This window comes from Pezoporus occidentalis, unplaced genomic scaffold (genome assembly GCF_034315485.1).
Source record: "Pezoporus occidentalis ecotype Australia unplaced genomic scaffold, CSIRO_AGI_Poc_V1 ctg182, whole genome shotgun sequence".
Classification (NCBI taxonomy): domain Eukaryota; kingdom Metazoa; phylum Chordata; class Aves; order Psittaciformes; family Psittacidae; genus Pezoporus; species Pezoporus occidentalis.
This window is the reverse complement of record NW_026913662.1, coordinates 2,407,711-2,433,719: the sequence shown is the minus strand read 5'-3', so window position 1 is coordinate 2,433,719 and position 26,009 is coordinate 2,407,711. Positions and strand designations below refer to the sequence as shown.

At 38.2% G+C, this 26,009-nt stretch overlaps 1 protein-coding gene across 1 annotated transcript in view; it reads left to right on the top strand.

Moving 5' to 3' along the window:
- VWF (von Willebrand factor) overlaps window positions 1-23,363 on the top strand; it is a 130,460-nt gene extending 107,097 nt beyond the window's left edge. Inside the window, exons 44-52 of the mRNA XM_062615547.1 lie at window positions 3,641-3,751; window positions 5,685-5,868; window positions 6,741-6,781; window positions 11,596-11,712; window positions 14,637-14,735; window positions 15,938-16,066; window positions 17,780-17,819; window positions 21,770-21,867; window positions 23,043-23,363. Coding sequence (XP_062471531.1) covers window positions 3,641-3,751; window positions 5,685-5,868; window positions 6,741-6,781; window positions 11,596-11,712; window positions 14,637-14,735; window positions 15,938-16,066; window positions 17,780-17,819; window positions 21,770-21,867; window positions 23,043-23,231 — 1,008 coding nt within the window. The 3' untranslated portion in view covers window positions 23,232-23,363. The remainder of the gene's footprint in view (window positions 1-3,640; window positions 3,752-5,684; window positions 5,869-6,740; window positions 6,782-11,595; window positions 11,713-14,636; window positions 14,736-15,937; window positions 16,067-17,779; window positions 17,820-21,769; window positions 21,868-23,042) is intronic.
- Window positions 23,364-26,009: the final 2,646 nt, after the last annotated feature.

The window sequence follows — 26,009 nt, the reverse complement described above, 5'->3', positions numbered from 1 at the left end:
AGAGCTCTGGTGGGGATCTGAAATGATTACTTTTAAACCTGTGTGTTTCGAGAAACCAGAGAAAAATAGAAAATAAGTGTTGTAGCAACAAATTATCTTGGGAACAAAGTCTAAGAGGGCCTAATCATTACTGGCTTCATTTTAGGGTTATTGTTTTAGGATCATATCTTTCTGCCAAGGAAATTGTGGACAAGTTTAGTTTATATTTCAATAAAAGGAGAACTGCATCCTGAAATGTCTATCATTTACACCACTTGCACAATAAGCACTCATAATACCTGAAGTTCAATTTCAAACAACTGTTCTAGTTGAAGTTCACTTTCTGAAGAGAATATTTCAGATCTGTCTGTTGCTCAGCTCTGCCTATTATAGCAGTAATAAGACCACATACTGTGGCCTTTATTATGCTCAGACATCTGCTACATGCTGTAAAATTATGTGGTCTACTTTTGGAAGCCCACAAAGGAAGTATGAGCTGCTTTGTTATATCAATGTAGCTGGTCAAGCAGGAGGAGACAGATACTTGGTAAAAAAGTTAATAGAAGAATTCTAGAAGGGCCAAAGGAATTGGTTAAAAGTCAGTAGCACTTCCCAGTGTCATAGATTAGAAGGCTTTGACTATAACATGATTTGTGCAAATAAAAACTCAAAATTGTTTTTATACTTCCTTTAAACTTCCATTTTACATCCCTAACATTCCTTACCTTAACATAAGGTGGCAATTAAGGAAATAAAAAATCACTGTAAAATTAAATGTTATGCTCTAGAGTTGCATTTTCCTCTGGTATCTAGCACCTTGTATCCCAAATCCTTGAGCATTACCACGTCCTTGCTTCATGAAGTTAGCGTGGATGAGTCACTCTGAAAATAGTTTGAGTCTAAAGAAAAAGCAGATGGCAGAAGAGAGGTTAAGAAAAATCAGCACACAATACCTCTTATTTCTTGTTGCCTTTCATAAGATTAACTAGGTTGGAGGAGACCTTTAAGATCAAGTCCAACTGTTACTTCTGGGAGAAAGCTTTTCATTAGCAAACTTTGTATATACAGATATGAGAAGTTAGAGGTGTTCTTTCAGCTTTCGGAAAGACATTATGTATAGTGTGCCTGGGAGTCAAAGGCTGACCTCGGGCATAGAGCATGTGTGTGCAGCAACATTAACTCGGTCACAGAGTTAACATTGTTGAAGAAACCCTGCATTGTCTGATTTATTTTAAATTCTCATTTGAATATTGACTAATATTTATCTTAAAACAGTTAACCCTGTATTGAAGTTTGACTGTGAATGTTTCAGTTAACCAGACCAATATCTGAAAAGCAATTCTCTTTTCTGGACTCTATGAAGCTAATTGTGCCTAGGTTTTTAATGAATTAATACAACTATATTTCACTACCATTGAACTTATAGCTTCTGTATCAGAACAAGGCTAGACAGCATATTTATATATATGTGTATGTGAACTTGAGAAGGTGTGAGCAAAATATAATTTTTTTTTTGTATAATATTTTCTATTTAAGACACTTCTAATAGTGTCTTAAACACTGCATCATTCCTTAGGACCAGAGGAAAAAGCCAGTCCATTAAAACTCTCCCTGACAAAGCAAAATAGTGATCTTTCTGCAAGCATAGGGTTTAATGAGAAAGCTTGAGGATGCCCAGTGCAGTGAAAACCATGATGTGAGAGCTTTCAGTCGTTGCAAGAGAATCCCTTTGATTCCCATTTTTAGAAGATATTTGTTCCTAGTATGCAAATTGTTATGAAATATTAGATCTAAATATCTGGCTGTGTTTTGGCTCATAGCCATAACTTTATCAATAATTCGTTATTCAAAAAAAGTATCATTAAGGCAGAGCTACAGATATGTAAAGAAATATCATAGCAAAAAGTGAATGTTTCATTTAAATAAAAAAAAAGTCCTACATTTCTCTGAGGAGGTTAACGGAAAATACAGAAATTTTGCTTGCAAACCATATGTGGGTTTACTTCATTACACGTCATAGTCCCTTCCCTTTTTTTATCCTCTACCATCTTTCTGTTACCAAAGTTTTGAGAAATCGGGCAGGCAGTTGCTGCAATCATGGCATGTGCCACAAGGAGGAGTGGTGTCTCCCTCCCGGAGCTTATTTCTCTTGAGAGTACACCAGACTACATCCCTTCAGAGCATCGTGATCGTAAAATAGCTAACAGCCTTCTAAACATCTTAAAATCACTAGTATACTAGAGAAGGGAGGACTTACTTTGCTTAATTTCTGTCAGTGTTCTTGGAGTTAGGTGCTTTTTAAGTGATATAAAAGAGTGTGGTTTAAAGTAGTGGATAACTTAAAGCATTAGATGATTATGAGTAGAATGAAGCATAATTTTCTGGGATAAGTGTTTGAGACAAAGCCGTTTGGCTGAGTGTGTGTAAATTAATTAGGTTAGGTTTTCAAGTGTCTTGATTAATTACATTAAAATAAAGAATATTTGGACCCTATGTGCAAAAGCATAGTGAATGATGGTTGTAATAGATGCTGACTACAGAAGCTATGACTTTAATCTCCAATATTACAAAGGGATATTTTTCTTTGAAATAACATGCAAAACATGGTAGTAAATGGCTTAATGGTGCATGTTAAGGAGGTCAAAGAAACTAATGTAAGAGTAAGACTGTTGTTTGAATATCAGATGTGCAGGATCACATTCGAAAAATATGAGAGTCTTGTTGAAAGGTAATTTCAAACATCCTGCTTTCATTTTAAAGCATAACTTATTATGGAAAGTAGGAAGTGATACCTTAATGTTCTAGAGACTTTCAAACAGAGAATTAAGTCCTCACCTGGGTTACTTTTTCCCTTTCCACTTCTGCCTTTTTTATGTCATTGTTCTTTTCTGTCTTGTGGCAAAAGAGGGTAGATTTAGATTAGACATTAGGAAGCTCTTCACTGTGAGGGTGGTGAGGCACTGGTACAGGTTGCCCAGAGAAGCTGTGACTGCCTCATCCCTGGGTGTTCAAGGCCAGGTTGGATGGGGCCTTGGAGCAACCTGGTCTAGTGGAAGGTGTCCCCGCCTGTGGCAGGGGGGGTTGAAACCATGTGATCGTTATGGTCCCTCCCAACCTAAAATATCGTGTAATTCTACAAAATCCTTGTGCTATTACATATTTGAACAGAACCTAGGAAAAGAAAGATGTTTTGTGTGATTTCATTTTTTTTCTTTTTTTAAGTGCTAGGCAGTGTCAACATTTTCTATACTCCAAGAAGGGGTGGTCCATACTACACTAGAGATGCTGATATCCTCACAAAGTTCATTAATTGATTGGCATGACATAAGGAAGGATAGTGCCTAGAATTAGTCCATGCAGTTGAAATGAATATGTCTTATTTAGCAGGAACTAGTGAGATAAGAATTTCTGCTGTTAATATTGTGTGCATTTTAATTTATTTTTTCTGACAGGTAATGTCATTTAACAGGATGCTGAGGTGGGTGGACCACTTTTTTGCTTTGTAAATAACAGTGTGTGGCTTTACAGTTCTATTTTCAAACTCCCCTTTCTGCAAAAAGTTGCTAATATTAAACATTTATCCCAGTGTTTTCTTTTGGGATTAATCAACTAATCTGTCTCTTATTCCTGGATCAGTCAGTCCTTTTATTTTCTCCTACAGGGTTACAAGTACGTCATCCAAGAAGGGGAATGTTGTGGGAGATGCCAGAAGACTGCCTGTGAGGAGCAGATATTCTGGTCTCGGGGTGATGCAAATCCTCGTTTTCATGAGGTGAGGTGTCAGTGGCATGGACACTTCCTCTTCTACCAGAAGTGCAAGGGGATTAATTTGTGTTCCACAGGAGGTTGAAGAAGATAAGAGCTGTTTTCTTCTATACATCAAGCAGCACTGAAAACTAGTCTCTTGTAGGGTGTGTAACTTGTTTGGTTCTAACAAGCAAACCCTCCTCACCCTTTTTGGTCTCTAAGGAAGCAATATATTTGTGTAAAATTAATAATTTCATAAAAGGTAGCTCAAAAGAATGTTAGTAGGATGTGATGCTTCTCTGGCCAAAGGCTACATGTTTAAATTATCTCAGTTACATAATATTCCCCTATGGATAGCAGGCAGATGGGGTAGTGGATTACTTGAATTTCACAGTCCTATGTAAATGGGATATCCTATTTGGCACACACGGAAATGTCAGAAAGTAAATGAGGGTAGAAACATGAATTATTCTCTGGTTGCTAAAGATGATTGCTGCATGTCAGATCAGCCCACAGTGGTCCAGGTCATGCTTGTTTTCTGCTCAAAATAGCTGTTTATTTTCAGCCATATGCCTCTTCCCTTAGGATTCAGAGACCCAATGGGAAGTGAGTGCATACAATGGCCATTTAAAATGTGCTGCAGATACCCTGCTGCTCTGGAAAGCTACCTGGATAATTTTTTCTGGTTTTGCCTACAAATTTTTAATTCCTTCAAGTTATTCACTTTGTTCTATCCCTAACCCAACCATCCTTGGCAAGCCTCTGCCAGTAACATTGAATTGCTTAATCCTATGCAGAGCTTTGGATTCAAGAAAAGCAGGAGCAGTTAGTTAAATATTTTTAAAATAACAGACCTTCTCCCCATCTTTTCCTCCCTAAGTGTTGTTCTTTATAAAGCATCTGCATTTCCAGCTACCTCTCACGTTCGCATATTAATATTGTTTTTTTAATTGCTTCTTTTACAAAGGCAGTTTGATGCACTCTTAAAAAATGTTAATGGATCATTTTGCAGCCTGCCTCTTCCCTGATTTTTCCAAGGGAATTTCTTAACGTGGATCAGTATCCTTTTCAGCTTTGTAAAACAAGTCTTCAGAAGGCCCATTTGAATGTCCCAATGTGTCTTACTGATTTGTGTTGTACTGACAGAGTAATAAATACTGATACTCTGCTACCTCTCTCTTGCTGTGTCCTCTTTCAACTCTTCTGTCATTAACAATGAAGTAAGTGTATAACATGAGAAGTATGAACACATGAAAATATTCCCTAACTTTCTGAACAAAACCATTTGATTTTACTGGGCTTTGGGATCTGATTTTCACTTTCAGTGTTCTTGAAGTGTATTCAGAATGTTAACGGTGGAGGCATACAGCTGCAAAGCAGTGATCAGGTCTTCCCAGTGCTGAACTGTCTCAGTATCTTCTTTCTGGCCTGTAGTGATGTCTCTTCCCATAATAGTGCTTGAAGTTCCCACGTTGTCTGACCCATGGGCAATTATAATCAGTAGAACAATCAACAGGTTTCAGTCTGCTACATTTGCAAATATTTTCTGGTGTAGAGCCTATTGCCAAAGCCTCCTTTGGGCTGACTAGAATTGACTTGCAGCAGGTTCCAGCAGAAAGAGGACCAGCAAAGAGGTGCAGCCAGCTACTGGGTAACAAATGTAGATTTAAATCTAGCTAGGAGTGTTGTTTCTTCTTCACATGTTATTTCACCTGCCTCTTTATTTTTAACCTTAAGGATACTCCTGTAACTCCTATGCTTTACAAACTAAGCAGCAGACTGTTCTATAAACTGATTGTTGCAGTGAGGCTTTGTGGAGAACTGTTGAGTGACTGTTCTTGACACAGTAAATGTGCTCTTTGCAAACCAGCATGCTTGCAAACAACCTGTGGTGGTCTTCCCTCTATGAAGTGGCGCAAATACTGCTATCTATAATTAGTTCTACGATCTCCCATCAGGTTGGCACAGAGTGGCGATCCCCCTTCAACCATTGCATTGTCAATGAATGTGTCCGGGTGAACAATGAAGTTTTTGTGCAGCAAAAGAATATTTCTTGCTCTCAAATGGATGTGCCTGACTGTCCAGAGGGAACTGAACTACGCTGTGACCAAGTAATAGATTGCTGTCCTTCCTGCAGATGTGGTAAGTTTTTGTGTATGACAAATGGAATCGCTCATCTCACATGTTGATGTCTTGTTTCTCAACAACAATTTCCAAAGTGCGTATTTTGCAAGTATACTACTGCTTTGAAAATCTCCTGTATAATTTAGACATTGAGTACAATAGCACCTGCTGCTATTACTTTCTCTTTCCAGCTGACATTTACTGTCTCTTCTTGAACAAATTGCAGTTGAAGCTATTTTGCAGTGCTTCAGAGAGACATACCAGGCTATGTTTCTACAGCTCCAGCCTGCACTTTTTAGCATTTTGAAGAGGTCTTGAGATGCTTTTGTCGTAGGAAGTGCTTGCTATGAACATGGAATTTGCAGCCATGTTGTCTTCTCTGTGTCTCTGAGCATATGACTGTGGCCATTTCTTAGCACAGACTTTGGTCAAAAGTCCAAATCAGAAGATTTGGCTAATTGGCCTCAGTCTGGGAAGATGCCCAGTTATATTTAGTTGACTAGTATACATGCAACCACAGGGTGAGGATCTAGCAGTGGAAGTATCTAGCAGTGGGAGGAGAAGGGGAAATATGCACTGTAACTTGCAGAAAACCTAAGTGCATCTTCTGAGAGTGCGAGGCTTGAATTGGAGGGGAAAACTTATATTGTGCCATGTACTTCTTAACAAAAAACTCAGCAAGACATAATTGGAGGTGGAATTCAAAAGAATTACAAGTTGTTACCTTTCAAGATATAATGTAAGAGGGCTCAGTTATGCCTTTTTACAGTGAAAGGATATAAATGTTGATTGGAATGCTAATAAGTCAAAAAAGCGTATCTGTGGTTTAATAAATCCTGATAATGTCATGATAATGGTAATGTTAAATAGACTATTATCTTTTCTTTCAGTACCCCTGAATGGTTGTCCTTTGAATGGCACTGTTATTGGGGTAAGATGCGATTCCTTTTATTTGCTGTGATGGTGAGACATTTAGATATAAGAATGAGCTTTTGAAGAACACAAACTGGCCAGAATACACATAAGCATGTAGGGCAGCTTTGTCCAGACAAAACCTCTGGAAGTGAGACCTTGGTGTAAGAGAAGTGGCAAGAGGCTCAGTGTGTATATGTCCAATTCATGACTCTGCCACAGTCTCCCTATATGACAATAAATATTTATGCAAAAGGGACACAGAATGTTTGCTTATCTTGAAAGGAGGCTTAAGAAAAGTTCTTAGAAACTGTGGTAATCTGTGTTGTGCAATGACTTGCAGGCTACCAAATGCACAGGAAACTGTCTGTGAGAGATAATCTCAAATATGATCCTTACCCACTTCAGGGAAGCAAAAACTTCCTACATTCTACCTAGAGGATAACACAGATTAAAATGGATGGAGAGTCTTGCTCCACCTGTGTGGAAGGAGGGGTATCCCTCCTTGGCTATTAGCAGGAACAGGAAAGCTGAGCTTCCTCACTGTTTGACCTCTTTTGCCTTTCAAGATCTCTGCTGATATGCCCTCAGAGGAAATTTTTTCTCAACTGCACATTTAATGGATAGATTAAGACATGTTTAACCCAGCCCATGTCAGTGGGAATGATGGGAGTTAAGCATCTGATCTCATTTATGCCGAATTTATCTTTGGAGAGCTCTGTCAATTGTCCATTGTTTCCTTAAATCCATATTCTGGCAGCACCTCCAGTGTCAAAGAGCTCAAAATATTCTCATCATTCCCCAGGGAAACAGGTCCTCTTTAGCCATTTAACCTAACTTCTAACCTACGTATTCCTGCATTTTCAATGTGTGTCTTTCTTTCTTTTTCATTTATTTAAAAGATAAGTTTACCCAAATCTGTTTGGACTTTTGAGGTATGGCAGAGAGAACATTTCTCCATCTATTTCTTCTGTGTTTGATTTTTTTCTTAGTTCAAAGGTTTATCAGTTTGCTAGAGCTCCTGTCATGAGCTCATGTCATTCTGTGTGGGGATTACTTCCCTGTAGAATTAAATCCAGGGAATAATTCTGCCTTTCTTGTCAGAAAACTGGGAGAAAGTCTTAAAAGTGGTAAAATCTAAAATCCACTTCTTTCTCTCTGATTCCTCTGTTTATCTCATCTATAGTATTTTGTCAAAACTAGTTGTGGCATTTTATAAAGACAATTCTTGTAGAGAATGTCATGCAGTATAGTAAATGCTAGCTTCTGCCACCTTCTGTTACATAGGTTATACATCTATATATACTCTATGTGGCAAAAAAGTTTCTTTCATGAGCAACTAATTTTTTTCTCTTCCAGCAAAATATTTCCCTGATCTGTCACATCTTTGTTCTATTTTTGAGTGTTTTAAAATATTTTAAAATACTTTAAAGCATAAGCAAATTTTGAAATAAAATGTCATATTGAAGGCAAGATGAGAAGTATCCATATTTTGCAGACTTTAAATATTTCAGCTTCTACAATATGGAAGAAAATTCCTATGTTAATAAGATTTTACCAGTTTAGAATGAATTCAGAAAGTGTTTCAGGTGACAGTAAACTGCATTTTGACTCATTCTTATTTGCTATCTGGCCATGTATAAAAGCTATCTCTTTTTTTTTCCATGTAATACAGATTTTAAAATGTCTTTGTTGTATTTCCTGACAATTAATTATTTTATCAGACACTGCCTGTGCAAGATTTTGAGGGTGTAGGTAGGCCCCAGCTGTTATGCGACTTCTGTGCTCTTGCAAATGTCAAGCATTACTGAAGTTAGCATTCAACAGCGCAGTCACAAAAATATTTTCTCAGGATGGAAAGTGTGAAATTTGAGTTGAGATATAATCTTAAATGATTTCTAAACAAAGTGGACATTTTGATTAAAAAATATATATGTAGCTTATAGTAGGACTTGTCTTAATTACATTTTCTTTTCAATTAGACCACCTTAATTTAATAACTTATTATAAGCTTACTAGCGTATAATACAGCTTCTTAGCTGCGTTTGAGAGCTTTTGAGCAGCTGGCGTTACTACAACCATGTCTTACACTATTCTCTATTTCAATGACTGTTCCAGAGTTCTGGTCAGAAAGGAAGATGTGGTGTCCACAGAAGTTTATACTTCCTGGATTTCAAAACCTTTATTCTGGGTCCTTTAAGAATAGGTTTCAAGTTTCATTTTATATCAAGGGAAAACTTTGCTCCATTAACTCATTCACTAAATAGTTCCAAGTTTTGAGTCTTTTACTGCAGTTCTGTTTACTGACTGTGTCCTTAATCCCTTTACATTTTTGTCTTGTATCTGGTTACCAATATTATATTCCAGTAATTTGGTGTATTGCATTCACTCTGCTGTTCTTAACAATGCTGTGGGCTTTAACTGCAAACTTCCAAGCAGGTGGCTGTATTTACCAAAAGGATTATCTGTATCACTCATCTGTTTTCCCAGGCTTTTGCTTAGTGGCATTTTTAAAGGAGATCTGAGTAGATCTGGGCTCTATGTAGGTTAATTTGGTTGCACTGACTAACACAGGGACAGCAGATGTTGACATTTCATTTAAAGTTAGCCAAGAAGACACATGATAGGTATATTATAGAAAGGAAAAAAGATGTATCAATCCATTATTTCATTCAGTTCTGTCATGCTAAGCTATGTTTGTTCAAAGAAAGCCATTGTTAAAGCCATTTGCATGCTGATCCCTAAATACATTAAATAAAGATCATAGAATTAAGCTGTGATGCAAACTTTGGAACAAGGCGAGACCTTCCTCTGAAAGTTCAAAGCCCTTGTGTGTGAGGATTTAGTTTCAACATGTCTCTAGTAAGCCCTAAGTTCCTGCCTGTAATAGTGTTTTTGGTATATACTCCACTTTATCTTTTCTGTGTTTAACTGGAATAACTATGAGAAGATCCAATGAGGACATCAATTGTAATATCAGTTGTGGCTTTATAAACCCTTTCTTCATGATGTGAAAACCTAGAGCTACTGAAGCATTCTGTGATAAGCGTTTACTTCTAGAGGGCTTGAATTAAGTATGATTATGATTGTAAACAGAACAAACCCAACCATGTTTTGAAACAGGTCAATACAGCAAGGACATCTCCCAGATTTGGAAGGCTTTTGTGTGGACATGAACCTGCATGTGTGGAGTTACTAATCAGTAAAGTGCTATTAGTGGCAGTGGACTGAATGCCCTTGAGAGGCCTCTAGTGTGTAATAGAACTATTGCTCTAGTGTCTGAAAGCTTTCCAATGTTAAGAGTTAAAAAGAAGTCTGGAGTTTTGTATGGCATTTGCTATCTGTCCCTCTCCCATAGGAAAATGTTATCAGTGTGTCCTTGTGCCTGCATCTGCTGATGTCTTTTAACCCTCAAGATTAGTGACCTGATATTCACTATAAAATGTTAAACCAAGAAAGTTGAAAAGTCCTGTGTTGAGGTATCAAGATGAGTTGCTAAAGGCAGGGATCACCCCGTTAGTATTACTACGTCCATCATGTTGTATGTGGAGGATCTTTTTTTCTAGACCCTCACAAACCAAGAAAGAAGTCATTGCTCTTGCTGGTGCTTTGTATTAGATCACTGAGTCCTGAGGACCTCTGTTGTGCTGGAGTGCAGATTAAGAATGTAATTAAAAATCTTTAATAAGAACATTTATCCTTCGGTGTATATGTTGGAGTGTTGACTCTTAACTACTCATAAATTTATTACCTTTACACTGTTACTCTGGCCAGCTTCTTAGTTTTGCTCCATTTGTTCCATGAGTGTTTACCAGTGTGGCACAATTCCTCTTCCAAGTGAAGTCAACAGGGACATTTTAATGACTTTTGGAGCACAATTTAAAGCTTTTATAATCTAGCAATAGTCAGTATCTGTTTACCTTATTTATTAGGTTTTAGAAGCTCTGTGTGAAAATCCTCAATGTGACTCCTCGTATTTTATCCCTTCAACCATTGTGAGTTGTTATTTTGGGGTTGAAATGAAAGGCTGTACATTTGGGAAGCAGAAGGACTTTGTATTTAGAATTCCTTTCAGTGCTAGGAGTATTGTTACTAACTCCACATCCTTTTGTTTTCCATTTAATAGTTTGGCATTTTTGCCCTACATTTTAAATGTCATTTTTGTTTGTTTTGGAAAAGTGGTTGGATCCAGCAAACAAGGTGCTCAGGGAATTTGAATTGCGTGCCAGCTCAGCCACTGCTTTGCTTGCAACTATGAACAAGTTCTGTTCTTCACTCAGGAATCCTGTTTATGGTTTTGTTTATCTTTTCTTAATTTTAATCTTTTAGGGCTCTAGAAATTCTAAGCAGTATTATTACAGGAACAACAGCAAATAATTTCTGCCCCTGATCTGTGGGTTGCAATGGCTCAAGAATAAAAAACTTGTTTGCAAACCAATTCACTGCACTTGGGAAAAATGAACTTATGGCAACCACCTATACATATAGCCAGGATAGCTTTCGACAAAATCTTTCTCATCACTTTCACAGATTCCTCTCTTGCTTGCTAGCTTTGTAAGCAATGCAGTAAGAAATGCCAATGCCATTTCCCAGGTTAAGGAATTCTAAAAGGCTTACTTGAAAAATATTCTCATGTTATGCTGCTTATTCTGGAATTATATATGCAAAAATTTAGGTCTCTGGAAAGTGGGCACATTGTTTTTCTGTTTGTTTTGTAAAGAATTGCAATGCAAGATTTAATGAAAGAGATTTAACCTAGATAAAACTGCTCGTTTATTTGAGTTATGCCGAAGAGACTGTCACTGACTTAACAAACTGGTTCTAATGTTTCAGCCATGGAGACGCCTGATGGTGGATCAATGCACAACCTGTCACTGCACCCTCCAGTCAACACCTTCTCTGAGATATACTCTGACATGTACAAAATTAAACTGTGAACCATGTCCAGTGGTAAGTGTGAGTGGTCTGGATATTCTGGTTAAGAATGTGTCACATAGGAAGTTCATATTCTTAGTTGTATACAGTTTATATTCTGTACAACTCTGGGACCTGTTGCCTTTCCTCAAGTTTTTCTGAGGAGTCATGGCCCTGTGTTCTTCTTCTGTTGAATTAGGCTGCATATACCAAATGTGATCTAAATCCACACTGTTTGAAAGGTAATGTTTCATAGTACTCGGGTCCACAGGCATTTTTATTGTGCGCTTTAGACTACTTACCTTTAGGGCAAAATAAGGTTTGGCAAATCATTTGCAACAGGAACTGTTGTGTCTCCTTTCCTATCTGTCCCTCTGGGGACCAGCAGCTTAGCCAGATCTTTACTTCAGAGTTTTCCTATGACTATTCTAAATTGTCTAATAGCTGGGCTCAGTAACATTTCTGTCTGCTTCCCAGCCATGCCTTAGGTGATTTAAGGTGATTGACCCCTTCAGTTCCACTGGCTTTTTTGAAGTCTTTGCTGCTGCTTTGCTGCCATCTTCTGAAAGGAATGAACTTGGCTTAGAAAGTCAGAGGCAAATAGCATCCATTTGTACTCTGCTGCCCAGCAGCATGACCAGAGTGCCTGACTAATTCTGTTTAGTCGTGCAGTTTTCTTTCTTAGCACAAATATCTCAAGTGGAAGGGGACCTAAGCAAGCTGCAGAGGCTGGCTTAATCTCCCTCTGTCAGAAAAACACAGACCAGCAGCTGAGTTTCACAGAAAAAGGCTTAAATGCCCTTTCCTCTTCTGTCTTACCCCAGATAAAGAATGGAGCCCAATGGGCCCAACCAAACTCAGGGCCTGTACAAGTGGTGCGGCCATTGTACCAAAAAGTCACATCTCTAACATGATGATATGGGATTCCCAGTTGAAATTCAGCAGAGGCATACATTGGTAGGGTTCCTGCAAAAAAGAGGGGGAAAGTTTTGAATGAGTCCAGTTTTCAATCCCTAAGTAGAACTGGAAAGGACAATGTAGTTCTGGACCCTAATGTTACCCCTCCCCTGTAGGTATGATTATAGACACTGGCTTCTGAAAGGAAAATGAAGGGCCAAGCTCAGTGCTGAGCATCTTCCTCACTGCTGAGCATCTTCCTCACTGCCACAAAATATAACCTGGCAGATCAATGGAAAAAACCCAGATATACTAGAGTGAATCTGTGGCCAGAAACATGTGTGCATATGCACATTCCCATATAAAAATGCACAAACATTAATTCTTACTTTTCAATGCAAGAAGCCAGCTGTAGAAATTAGAGTAGAGGAATCAATAAAATACATGTTAAAAAAGTGGGAAAATATTCCTCTCCTGCTTCTTTCACCACTCACACGGTTCCCAAACAACTTCTTTCCCCTACCTGACCCAAAAATACAGACTAATCTAACAGCCCTGAGGAAAGGGCAATTTCCAGTTGGGCTTATTAAGCACTGTGAAGTTGTGTTTAGGTGATGTGCAGCTACCCAAGGGAGATGGCAAGTCTAGGTGTTTATACCCACTTTAATGAATCTGTGGAGCTTGAGGGGAGAAAAATATCAAACAACATTCAGAATGTCTTCATCACCCTAAGGCCAGTGGGATTCACACACATACTTGGGGTCTTTCCTGTCTCAGAGTCACTGATTTCATGATATGCCCAGATTAAAAGAGATGTCTTCATAACGGATAAAATCATTAGTTAAGAGTATATGCTCTTGAAGGAGCACCTGCTTTCTACTGGATGCTGAAGTTGAGAAAATAAATGCACTGGTCACTGAAGTGCACCCAACTGCAGCATATTCTGCTCATCAGCGTAATTTGTTTTGGTCATTTTAAGACCTACTTTAGGTGCTTACATTTTTGTTGGTAGACCAAGTTCACTTAAATAACAATGAAGTATGTTTTCTTCCAGTGATTTAATAATAACCCCCCACCCTCCCCAGATTCTTTTTCTATAAAAAACATATGGATAACATGCATGCCTTCACTCAACCAGAGTGTTTGTTGTCTTAAAAATGTTCAGCTCATCATAAGCAGCTGTTGGTTATGTGTAGCAGCTGGAGACATTACTGTGGGACACTTCATGTGTTAGCTCAGTTCATTTCTGATTTTTATTTTCCATTATCCACTCTATATCTTTCTTCCTCTCCATCTAGTGCTGCTCATTCTCCCATACATCTTTCGCCACCAGTGTTTTTGCCTTTCTGTGCCACTTTTGGGTCTTCCTTATTCCTCTTTTCTTTCTTTGTTTCCTTTTTATTTTATTCCATCATACCCTCTCCACTGCTTTTCTTACTTCCTTGTTTTATCAAGCCATTTTCTTTTCTTTTTTCATAGTCCAGATTTTCCACCTCAGCCTTATTCTCCCCATTCCCTGCCCACTGCTTACTAACCATCTTATCCTTTTCTCTTAATTCAAGCACTTCAAGCTACTTTTCCAAGTTGTACTGTCTGTTATTCATTAGCTTTACAAAGAAGCTCCTGCACACCACAAATGCAAACTGTGGTTCATTCAAAACATTATAGTAAGCTTCTTACCCTCTCCTATTGTCATGTGTTGTTTAGTGGACCTGACCTTGCAACTGTTATAGTCAAAGAATATTGAATTTAGTGGTCACAGAAAGCTCTTTATACTTGGAAATAAATTTCCCTCCCTACTGTATAATAAAACACTACAAAGATTAATACTAGCCTTTTAAAAAAACCTCCCCAAAGTATGCAACTAACTAGATTAAACTAGTCTAGTCCTACTGTTTAAAAAGCTAGGTATCACTTTGTCCACTGAATTAAAAACAACAAAAACAAACAAACAAAACCACCCAAAAAACCCCAAAACCAAAACCTAGAATCTCTCTTCAAGTAAGTGTTAGGAAGCATGTTTAGGACAAAATAAACCCAGAAAAATGCCCTTTACCTTGTAGAATTACAGAAGGCAGGAAATCTCTGGCTCTTGCTGTGGAAAATGCGTGCCAACTTCATGTGGCATCAGGCTGAGAGATGGAAGGCTTAAATACCTTCAGGTAAGTTTTAAGCACTTTTGTTTATGTGTAAATGTAAATGTAGCACAGACTTTTGGTGAGCCCAAGGAAAAGGCATTTTTTCCTCCTTTTTGGTTCTAGAGAGACATTCTAGATGTACCTGCAAGCATGAATATCAAGGAACATCAACTGGAATATGAGCTCAAACAACTACACAGAGGAACTTAAAAACCTCATTTTAAATGAGAAATTTATAATTAAAGTTGCAAGTGTGTATTTTGAAAAATCTTTCTAGCATATAGGTTCTTAAACAGTCATGGATATTTTTCTGGTAAAAACCCATCAGCTTGCCTGCTCTGTATAACAGTATATAATTTTTTTTTTTTATTCCATTCCTGAGCTAAGTTTTAGATGGGGAGAGTGTGGGAGGAGCAACGAAGCTGATGAAGGGTCTAGAGAACAAGGAGCAGCTGAGGGAACTGGGGTTGTTCGTCTGCAGAAAATGATGCTCAGGGGAGACCTCATTGCTCCCTATGACTATCTGAAAGGAGGTTGGAGCAAGGAGGGGATTGGTTTCTTTTCCCAGGTAACAAGTGGTAGGACAAGAGGAAATGGCCTCAAGCTGCACCAGGATAGGGTTAGATTGGATATTAGGAACAATTTATTCACCAAGAGGGCTATCAGGCACTGAACACAGCCTGCCCAGGTTGAATCACCCATCCCTGGAGGTATTTAAAAGACTTTTAGATGTGGTGCTTAGGGACATGGTTTAGTGGTGGACTTGGTGGTGTCAGGTTTGTGGTTGGACTTCATGATCTTGAAGGTCTTTTGCAACCTAAATGATTCTATGTGAGGGTGAGTTTATGTGTTTCTTAAAGAAGCTCCCAACTCAGCCAGCAGTTAAATGTTCATATATACGGCTCTTAAAAAGGGAATTCATAGGTTCTCACTTAAACACGTTTCTTTTGTGAGCTAATGGAATTTTTTCCCCGTTAAGAGATGAAAAGGTCAGGTTTTGGCAGCCATGACTGAGCTGTAATAAATTTGGCTATGGAAGTAAATAGAAGATGATGACTTTGTTGATAAAAAATTATGTTTACTAAACATTTCCATGTTTTAAAAACTTCACTATCACAGTACCTTAATTGAAATATCAGTAGAGGAATAGTCAGGTTGTACAGTTTTCTGAAAACTGCCCATCCGATGTTGTTTCTCTGTGAAGCTAACAGCCCTTATCTTTACAGCCAAATGAATCACTTCAGGATGGCTGTGATAGTCACTCCTGTAAAGTAAATGAGAAAGGGGAATTTATCTGGGAAAGGAGAATCACTGGCTGTCCTCCATTTGATTCCAGAAGATGTTTGGCTGAAGGAGTAAGTAGTGAAATGGGTCCCATTTCCAGATTTCCTAGTAGACACTGTTATGTTTATGGTTCTGTATATAGGTACCTTATGTGTATTATGGTGGGAAGCCCCAGCCTTCTCCCAGCACCTTGGCTAAACTGAATTTGAACATTCTTTGAAATTCAGAAAAATTAAAGTTTTTTTTTTATTATTTTAAAATGTATGCTGGGTTTATATGGGACTGTACTGTAGGGGGGATGCTGAGCTTGCAGTAATTCTGTTCCATGTGAAACAGCAAACATAAGAAACTGTTTATTCTAACAAGGTTTTCAGTTTGGTATCCAGAGTACAACTGTGTGCATAATTACACAAACTGAGAAAACAGTTGGATCACCCCCTTGTTTTCTATGAATATGTATATGACATGCTGAGATGTTTTTCTCTACCCTCCTATGAGGTTAGGGAAAGGAATTTTCACAGTGCTGTAGAAAGAGCTGAAACTTCCACATTTGCAGTTATTTGGTCTAATGGTATAATAAAACCCTCCTCAACATGTCCATCCATCCTTCCTGTGATTTGAGGTTAGCCGTACAGCAAGAAACAGGGTGCATGTTGGGGTGTGGGACATGGGGTAGTGCTTTTGCTCATCTAGCATCACACAGATGTTTATTTCCACCTGTCCCCACTTTCTTCAGCATGGCAGGAAGCAGGAAACCTTTAACAAAGCTTGTGCCCAAACCTCTCTCTGCATACACAATGGAGGATTTTGTATGTATAACACAAGAAGAATAAAGCTCCTACAGTGCAAATCACTATAGCACTATAGTTTTCTTATACAAACAAGTATTTAGAAAAATGCTGGGTTACGTTACAAGCTTCGAATTATTATCGTATTCTAACGGTCTTCATTGAAAATCAAAGAAGAATAGATTACTTTTTAACCAGAACTTCCCAAACCACATTTATTCTCCTCCCATCCAAAAAACAGAACTATTTCACCTATAAAATTAGTGGGTTTCATCTAGTTACAGATGGAGAGTTTAGGGGGTTTAATTAAAGAAGTATCTAAGACTCAGGTGTTTAGTGCGACAATGGCATTACCTTGCAGTATAAATATTTCTCAGTTTCTCTTTACACTATGGGTTTTCAGCAATTTTCCACCATATGTATATTTCTGAGAATTATTGTCTATGTGGTAGTAACGAAACAAGAAAAATAAAATTTTTGGCTGTTAAAACTTATTTGACAGGTATGAAATTTTATGATGATTTGCCTGTACATTTTCATCTGTTGTGGAATAGGCATGCTTTCATCTATACTGCTAAAAAAATCAAAAGGGACTATTTAAATTCCTTTCTTAAACAGACATAAGAATTGAATGCTATTCGGTTCATCACTCTGGTTTCCAGAAATTTATTTGTATTCAGTATCTTTACTTCAGAAAGCTCCTAATGTAAGGTGTTAGCAATATTTTCAGATATTTAACTTGATAATGTAGTCAATTATTTCTAATCAGCTATCAACAAACATAATGGCAAGTTCAAAAATCTTAAAATGCATGATTACAAATAGGTGATAATTACTAATTAGGTGATTACTAATGCCAGTTTCCATTTTTTGTACAACATAGAGATACAATTTGCTTGCTTAATACCCTATGTTAAATATCCCTTTATATTCTTCCAGCAGAAGAAATATGCGTAACTTGTGCCAAAATAGAAATTTTCTTTTTCTATTGTTTAGGGCAGAATTGCAAAAATTGGCAATACCTGCTGCGACACATGTAAGTAAATAAGCCAGAAGTTTTGTATGGAAACTGTAGAGAATGTAAGCTACTGTGTGAGAAGCTATGTTTTGCGTAAGATGAAGGCTAATGAAATGGAGTTTAGCAATGTGGTTAAAATAAACTATCAAACAAGTCCGCCCTCTGATTGGGATACTCTGTCATGTTTTGTCCCCCAGAACACGTGTTTTGACAGTATTCACAAGTGCTTAGAAAGAAATAGATACTCTTTACATTTTATGCAGATGTTAATTATGAATGTTTTATTTTATTGTTCACCTAAACATAACAGGACCAGTATTGCACACAGGTTGACAAGCCACATAACCTGATACTAAATATGAGAGGCAACCACTTCATGAATAATCAATCAACTTAAAATGAATTTAGCAAAAAAACCCTGGTGACAGTAATGTAATTATGATTGGGTTTTGCTATTGTAATCATCAAAAAATGGTACGGGAGAGCTTGTCAAATGTGCATTCCTATTGAATAGCCTGACTGCAGCTTAAATTTGGCAGTGTAGGAGTCAGAAACTCTTAATTTCATGCATCATTGTGTGGATAATCCAAATGTCACTCAGGCTGTGGCAGGAAGGGTTTGCTTACATGAGGAAGGATTGCAGGGTTGGGTTCTCATTTCTAAAATGAATATCTGATGCTTTTGTGAGCAGACAACCTCTCAGTTTTCTCTCATTTAAGTAAAAAATTAATAATACTGTAGCTCATTTAAAAAAACCCAAACAAACGACAAACCAAAAGGTTGATATTCTCATTTAAGGTCAGAATATCAACATATTGCCTGTGTTCTGTTGTGACCTTTATTTTTTTTCCTCCTTCCCTCTGTACGTGTGCTAATAAATAAAAGATGGCCAGCATAGCAGCCCATCACCACATTGGCACAGTAACTGCTGTAATAATACCCCTGATGAAGGATGTTAACTCCTACAGAGTCTGCAGCCTTTGTCTGTCTGTACCATCACTGAGTCCAGCTTAAGAAATAGAAGTCAGAAAGCTATTAAGATAGACTGTCATCAGATGGCTCACACAGGTAATTTAGTTAAGAGAGCATTAATCTACCAGGCTTCAAGTAAGGTATACTCAATATTATTTATTAACAAAAACAGATTTTTAAGATTTAAAAGACCGGATGGTGGGCAGGCTCTACTAATTGAGAACACTTATCACTACAGTTGGTGAAAGGAGAAAGCCAGTTCCAAATGAGTACTACTCAATAAATATATTTATTAGCAATTATAGTGATTTAAAAGTGGTACCTCCTTGCAGCAGGAAAAGCTAATTGATCTAAGTGAAATATTGCATGCCTAAAAATGCTCATATTATATGGGCTTTCAAATCATTATTCTCATTGATGTTCACTTGGATGTAGCTCAAAACTGAAAAGTCCCATGTGACAGCAGAGTCCTGTTCCTAATTGATTTTCTACTCAGTGCCCTTCATAATGTAAAAGCCAGCATACTGCATTCAGCCTACTAACCATGAGTTATCAATTGAAGTACTGTGATTAACACATAGCTTTGAATCAAACACATCTAGATACCAAACTCTCTTTCCTCTCTATTTATATCTTTCTACTAGGGCACTCAGTAGCAACATGCAGTCTGTTTCATACTTTACAGGGAATACCAAGGCTTGGCAAAACTATTGTAAAACCAGAATAATTATTCTTAAAAAACAAATAAGAGAATATTTAATTTCTCATGTACACAGAGACTTAGATATAGGTTACATTCCTTCCCAGGTCTTGAGTGAGTTAGTCTTTCAGACAACTCGGTACCATAAAGAAGTGGGCTAAGAACTTTGAACTTGTTCTCACAAGTTCAAAGCACAGTTCAGGGTGATGTCTTTGGTTCAGTAGAGTCCAACACAGCTTTGAGTGTTGGCTGTTTAAGCCACTTTCTCTTTCTATGTTATGCCCTGGCAATTGGAGTTTGTTAGTGTGTCTGGAGGCATTGTTCCAGTTTTTAACTGCATAGGTATGTATAAGTGAACAGGCTTATTTTCTCATTGGATTTCTGTGGTACTAGCAAAGGACTTGGTTACTTGCAAAGGATATTCCTTATTTTCCCACTTAACAAAGAAGTTGCATCTCTGCTTCTCACCTCTTTTCTCTGTTCATCTCAGTTGCATGTCTCAGTGTTACAAGCACTTGCCTTTGCAAAGGAGGCACAGTCTACAAAATAAGGTAAATGAGAGCAGTAACTTGAGAACAAGTTGATAAGTCAGGACCAAGAAGGTGACGAAGCTGCATTGTATCTGATGACAATTATTTTGTTTGGACTTTTCAAGTGTGCAGACACAATTGTGTAATCCTTCCAGGTGGACAAGTTTTATCAAATGAAGTGATGAAATCATTCAAAGAGAACTGGCAGTTCCAGCCCCGGAGCCAGAAACACTTTTCAAGCTTTTTTTTTAATATGAAATGTAAAGCCTTAACAAGGCACAGAGCCAATTTGGTACTGACATTCCAAAGGAAAAGGTATTGAAAGCTATGTTTGCTGCTAGGAAGATGTATACATTTCTCTCCAATTTATGTATCTACTTAGTTATGCAGTTGGCCGGTTGAATTCCTTCAGCTCTCTGAAATGAGAGAAAACAAAGCTGTTGTGTAGTACATGAAAAAATAGTTCAGTATTCTGGTAAATACAGAAATTCCACTGGTTAGCTAGAAATAAGTAAAAGTAGGAGCCTTTATACAGAGGCATAGCATTCTGTTGACACTACAAAGAAATGTTTGCAGTGCATAAAATATTCACTTAAAAAAGCATTAGCTCCTTCACAAGTCTTTAGATGTGGACCAAAACAGTCAAGAGTGTTCAGAACAAAATATTCTGGATTAGTCCATGTTTAAGCAGGTCAATTACAAGATTCCCTTTGAAATTGGAGGAGCAGTCACTCTCAACTACTGCAGTTAATAGATCATAGCAAATCAATCTCACTTCACAAAGACATATCAGCAGATTCCCTGAGCTTGCACCCTGCACACATAACAAATCCAGACCTACTGCCTCATGTGTGCATTTCTCATTTGATGGAAAAAACACAGCAAGAATTTACCTAACACTAAGACCAAAAGTACTGGAAAACAAGTATCAGAGTTTTTCATTTACAGTCTTCACATACATGCAAAGTAAACTGAGTAAACTGGCGCACACAAAGAGCACCCACATTTTCATCCTGGTCTCTGGCTGTGCAGAATCAAGATTCTTAGCAGTCTTAGGTGCTCACTCTGTCCACTAACTGGTCCTGCATCCTTGCTAACCTAGACTCATGGACCCTATGATCTGTGGTCCAGTTCCAGTTTCTGGCAGTTAGACTTCCGTATATGCGCATCCACACAGAACAGAGAGTCCATCAGCCAGGACAAGTAGTTAGAAATAGAGTTTAATAAAAAAGACAGAGCAAGCTGCAGATCAAATGTAGGACAATGTCAGGCAAAAGTATGGACCAGCAACTGTTTAACATGTAACCAGCCCTCTGTATACCTTTATATGTCCATTTTCCCATGGTTGTTGCACATGAAATCACCTTAATCCCTTTTATCTCCCACCTTTGATCCCTCCCCTAAAAATCCCAATTGCAAAATACTCTTCCCTAGCATCTCATAAGAAGTCCCACACAGTTCTGAAGGCAGTGACCTACCTCAGTCTGTAAGGTAATCCAGAGAACTGATCTTATTGACTCATAAGCTTGAAGGGCATCATCCCAAGACAATTGGATCTCTCTCCTGTGACAGCCCCAGGAATAGCCAGATCAGGGTGCACTGTTTCTCTGATTAGATTATTTGGGTTTCCATGTACATTATCTTTTTCCTGTACACAACAGCAATTTCAGTAATAAGGGGAAGGGAAGTGAAAAAAATCCCCCCAAACCAATTGTCAGCACTGTCAAACGCTTTGTTTCTTTTCTTTTTTTTTTTAAACTTGGTAGGTGTGGAAGTGGAATGTCGACCAGTAAGTACCAGACTGCAGTATGGTAATATCAACGGATGTGTGGCTGATAAGGAAGTGCCTATTTCTCATTGCGAGGTAAATAATAAAAACCATCCCCGTGCCCCAAGACCTGCCCTTGCCCCCTTACACTCTTCCACAAGGAAACCTTTGCCTGCGCTATAGCTTCACTTTAGCAAATGGAGTATCACTTTCTGTCTTTCTCACTGAGAAGGACTCACTCAGAGAGTGTAAATCTCCTTGGCACTTATTTCCTGAAGTAATTTGGTGATGCTGAATTTTCCCTATTTAAGCCAGAGTGAAGAAAGTAGCATATGTTAGACACAAAGGCTTTGTTTGTACCACTCTCCTTTGCTTCCATCAGAAATTAGTGACTTGAAGTGTCTTTGCTAAGACTTACATAAAAAATAAATTTTAATCTCAGTATTATTGAAGTGATTTTCAGATCTGAGTCTACAGTTAAGCACACATATTCCTCTTCAGGGTCTGAAGTTGACTAAGTGTTAAATAGGTATTTAGATGCATAATACTTTAAAAGACATTTAACTTCAATACTATTGTGAGGCGTCCCTGCCAGTGGCAGGGGTTCCATGGAACTAGATGATCTTAAGGTCCTTTCCAACCCTAATTATTCTATGGTTATATGATTTGACTTTTGCTCCCTATAAGCTCCCTGACTTCTCTATTAGCCTGAGCACTAAGCTGTCGCTTTCTGCATGTCTTGCACATTTCTTCCATAATCAGATTAAAGTTTAATTTCTTGCCTATCATGCTTACACCTTTAGGGCATTTGAAACAGGAGCATGGCTTCCATTCTGGATGTTCCCATCTCTCTGAGACTGGGAACCAAAGATGACATTCTCTTCCTAGACTGGGTTGTAGCAGGATAGCTGCTCAATCTGAGATAATCAAACTTTGTACAACCCTTGTATACAATCCAAACTATAGCATAGAAGAGTGGCAGTCATGAAGATGGCTTGCACCCAGGCTCTTGAGTATTTTTTTTAGTTAAGGCAGTAGGCAAAATTAGTCTCTATCGTCTTTCCCATGACTACTGGAAAAAGAATGGGAACAGAGAGAAGAAATACTAATGGCATACATGCCCCAGCTATTCAGATAGTTACCAGGCAAAGAACCTTCATTTGCTACAGAAGTCTTAACAAGAGTGGAAGCTTTAAGAACAGCAGAAACACTTGCCTTCAAATACTTCAAACTTGGTATTTCTTTTTTTTTGTTGTTGTTTCTTCATTTAGGGCAAGTGCAGAAGCAATACCAGATACTCTGTTCAGACAGGGAAATGGGAAGACTTGTGCAGCTGCTGTACAGCAACTCAAACAACCATAGTCACAATTCCCCTCCGGTGTGCTAATGGGACGGTGGTGCAGCATTACATCCCTTCTGCCTCTCAGTGTGAATGCTATTCTCGGAAGTGTACAGACTGAATATTTCCAAGAAGCCCAGTTTTTTAATCTCAAGTTTTAAGATCATTTTTGCTCTGTAGACACTTTTATCCAGTAGAATCCTGACTAACTGTATCAATATAGCAAGCAATAAAACTTATTAGCACAGTAGAATATTATTTGATTATTCTTGGGTTGGTTTATAGAAGAGAGATTGCAGTTGTATTGTTTCTCTTCATCTTCACCATGGAAAGTAATCCACATTACTATTATTAAAAAAAAAAGCAAATCCACAACACAGCAACAGAAACAGTTGTTTCTACTGAAAGAACATATCCAAAACCATTTAGCATTGTCTTCAGAGACATTACACTTGCATTGCCCGCTTCTGTGACCTCAGTGTGTCACTAAAGTCTCTGGTGTTTTTTTCCCCTCCAGTAAGGGAGTACAGTAATTATGGCATAAGACTTCATAGGAAATAGGTAAAGTTCTTTGTACACAAACGATACTGGTTATGGCTCAGGCAACCAAATATCTTTGTACAATGCATATACATGTTCCTCCTGAAGCTAAATGCAGAGAAACTGTGTGCCAAGGGCAGGCTGTGTGACTTCTGCAAGTCCCCAATACTTGTGACTGGGGCTGAGACAGCTCTTACCTATTTACTTCACCACTTCCACAGACCAACTTGAAGAGAAAGCTCATCAGTACTCTCCCTTATTCCCAGATGCCAGAACTTCGTCTGCTGCATTAGCTACAAAAGTTAGAGTTCTTTCAAATGCAGAATTGTCAGTGGCATGTTTAATTTAGTTACTGCTGCGAGGATAAATTTAGCATGATTTAAATTCCACTTGGTCTGGTCAGGCCATGGAAGATAAAAGATTTTCCAGAAGGTTGTTGACCCTGGTGGTATATGGTGCCAGTCAAGTAGTTTCATAGGGAAGTACTAATTTCTCAAAAGTCTGAGAGAGGAAAAACGGTTCATTCCATTTTATTTTGTGAAAGACAAAAATATTTAAACTTCTCCTTGAAGTAACCTTTGTTAAAATAAAAAGGATAATATATATATAAATCAGATATATGAGTTGTATTTAAAAAAAAAAAGAAAAAAGCAGCACCCCCCAAACTTTCCATGTGTTTGTGATGGAATCATTGAGGCTAGGAATAGGTTATGGGTGAAAAAAAACTAAATCATAGTTTCTTCCACTCTAGCAGAAGTGTTCTTGAACTAGTGAAAAGCATATATGGAAGTTCTGAAGGGTAAGAGTGCTCCTGAGAAGCACAGCAAAAAAGATCAGAATATCAGGTTATTCTTGTGCAGCTTTAAGGCTGGCATCTGCAGAAATGCAAGCCATTTCAGAGGACATTGTCACCACTGCCCCTGGGTCAGAGGGAGGAAAGTTTTGAGATGAAGAGCTATTGCTCCCCATGTGAATGCCAATGTCACATGGTTAAACAGGTCAAAACACCTCACCATCTACATGAATGGCTCCCTTTGGGAGCAAATAAAAACTCCCTCTGTGCTTTCAACTAAAAGGCAAGTTGTATTCCTTTTTGAGAGGAGCCAGGCAGTTCTCTGCTGCTTCTCTTTCACCATTCAGCTGTGGATTCAACACATTGAATTGTGGGCCCTTTTTTCCTTTATTGTTCATTCAAGACCTCTTATATTGCTGGACAGTGCTGGGAGAAGTGCAGGCTTTCTATGCACCTGTTTCTTCTGCTATGGGACTACAATAATCCTAGGGAGAGAAACCATGTTTTAATTAGCACCAGCCCCACTTACTGCAGTAGATAGATCTCTGTCACCAGTTTTCCTCCATCCTCATTTTAGTTTCTTATTGTAGCTGGCTCTGAATGTTAAGCTCATTGATAGCTGGATTCGGGTCAACCAGGTAATCAACTGTGCAGCAGCTCACCTGAAGCTGCAAATAACTCCTGGAAGTTCCAGAACAGCTTCAATAACAGAGTGGACCAGAGAAAAAGAGTGGATAGAGGGTAAAAGACAATGTCTTCCTCTTCCCTTTACTGTCACTGGAGTGCCCCTTATTTGGTGCCCTCACCCAGACTGACCTTTCTTAGCTCATGAAAGCTGACAGGATTGCAGCCTAAGGCTTCACAGCTGCAGACAGGTCTTCTAATCAGATAATTGAATGAGGCAGGCACCAGCTTATCAACATGGGGAGGACAAACAGGAGCATCTGCAGGGAGCTACAGTTTTCTGGAACTTCTGAAAAGCAGACACATACTACTAGTATTTTGCACCAGCAACAAAGTAGATGAACAAGCAGGCAAGCATTCCTGCTTTCTTCATTCCCACCTCAATTAACAAGAAAATAACTTGTGAATCTAAGTGTATCAAGAAAGAAACAGACTTAAATACGTTGGCTTTCAGACTAGAGCAATTAGTATTTTTTCCTAAGAAGCTCCAGATTATTTATTGGAAAACTGCTTGGTTATGGGATCAAACTCATAGCAGAGGTATCTCAGTGGAACTGAATAAGAAGAACTGTATTAATACTTTACACCAGCTCAAGAATATGTCTCATATTATGTGGCTTTTCTTCACCTCCTTTGGTTGTAATTTTGCTTTCAGGCATTCATGCCAGTGTGTGGACTAAAGTGGGTGCACAATACATCCCATGAGAGCTTATTACTTTTTCTTACAGAATAGAGTTCTGTGGACTTCGGTATGGTCTATATGTTATTATTCAGGCCTGGCTAGTACCTATATATTCCAAGCAAAGACAAGGCCCTGTTGTGCTCAAGACCACAAGGAGCTTCTTCCTTGAAAATCCTATCACGAAAACAGAGAAGCAAGAA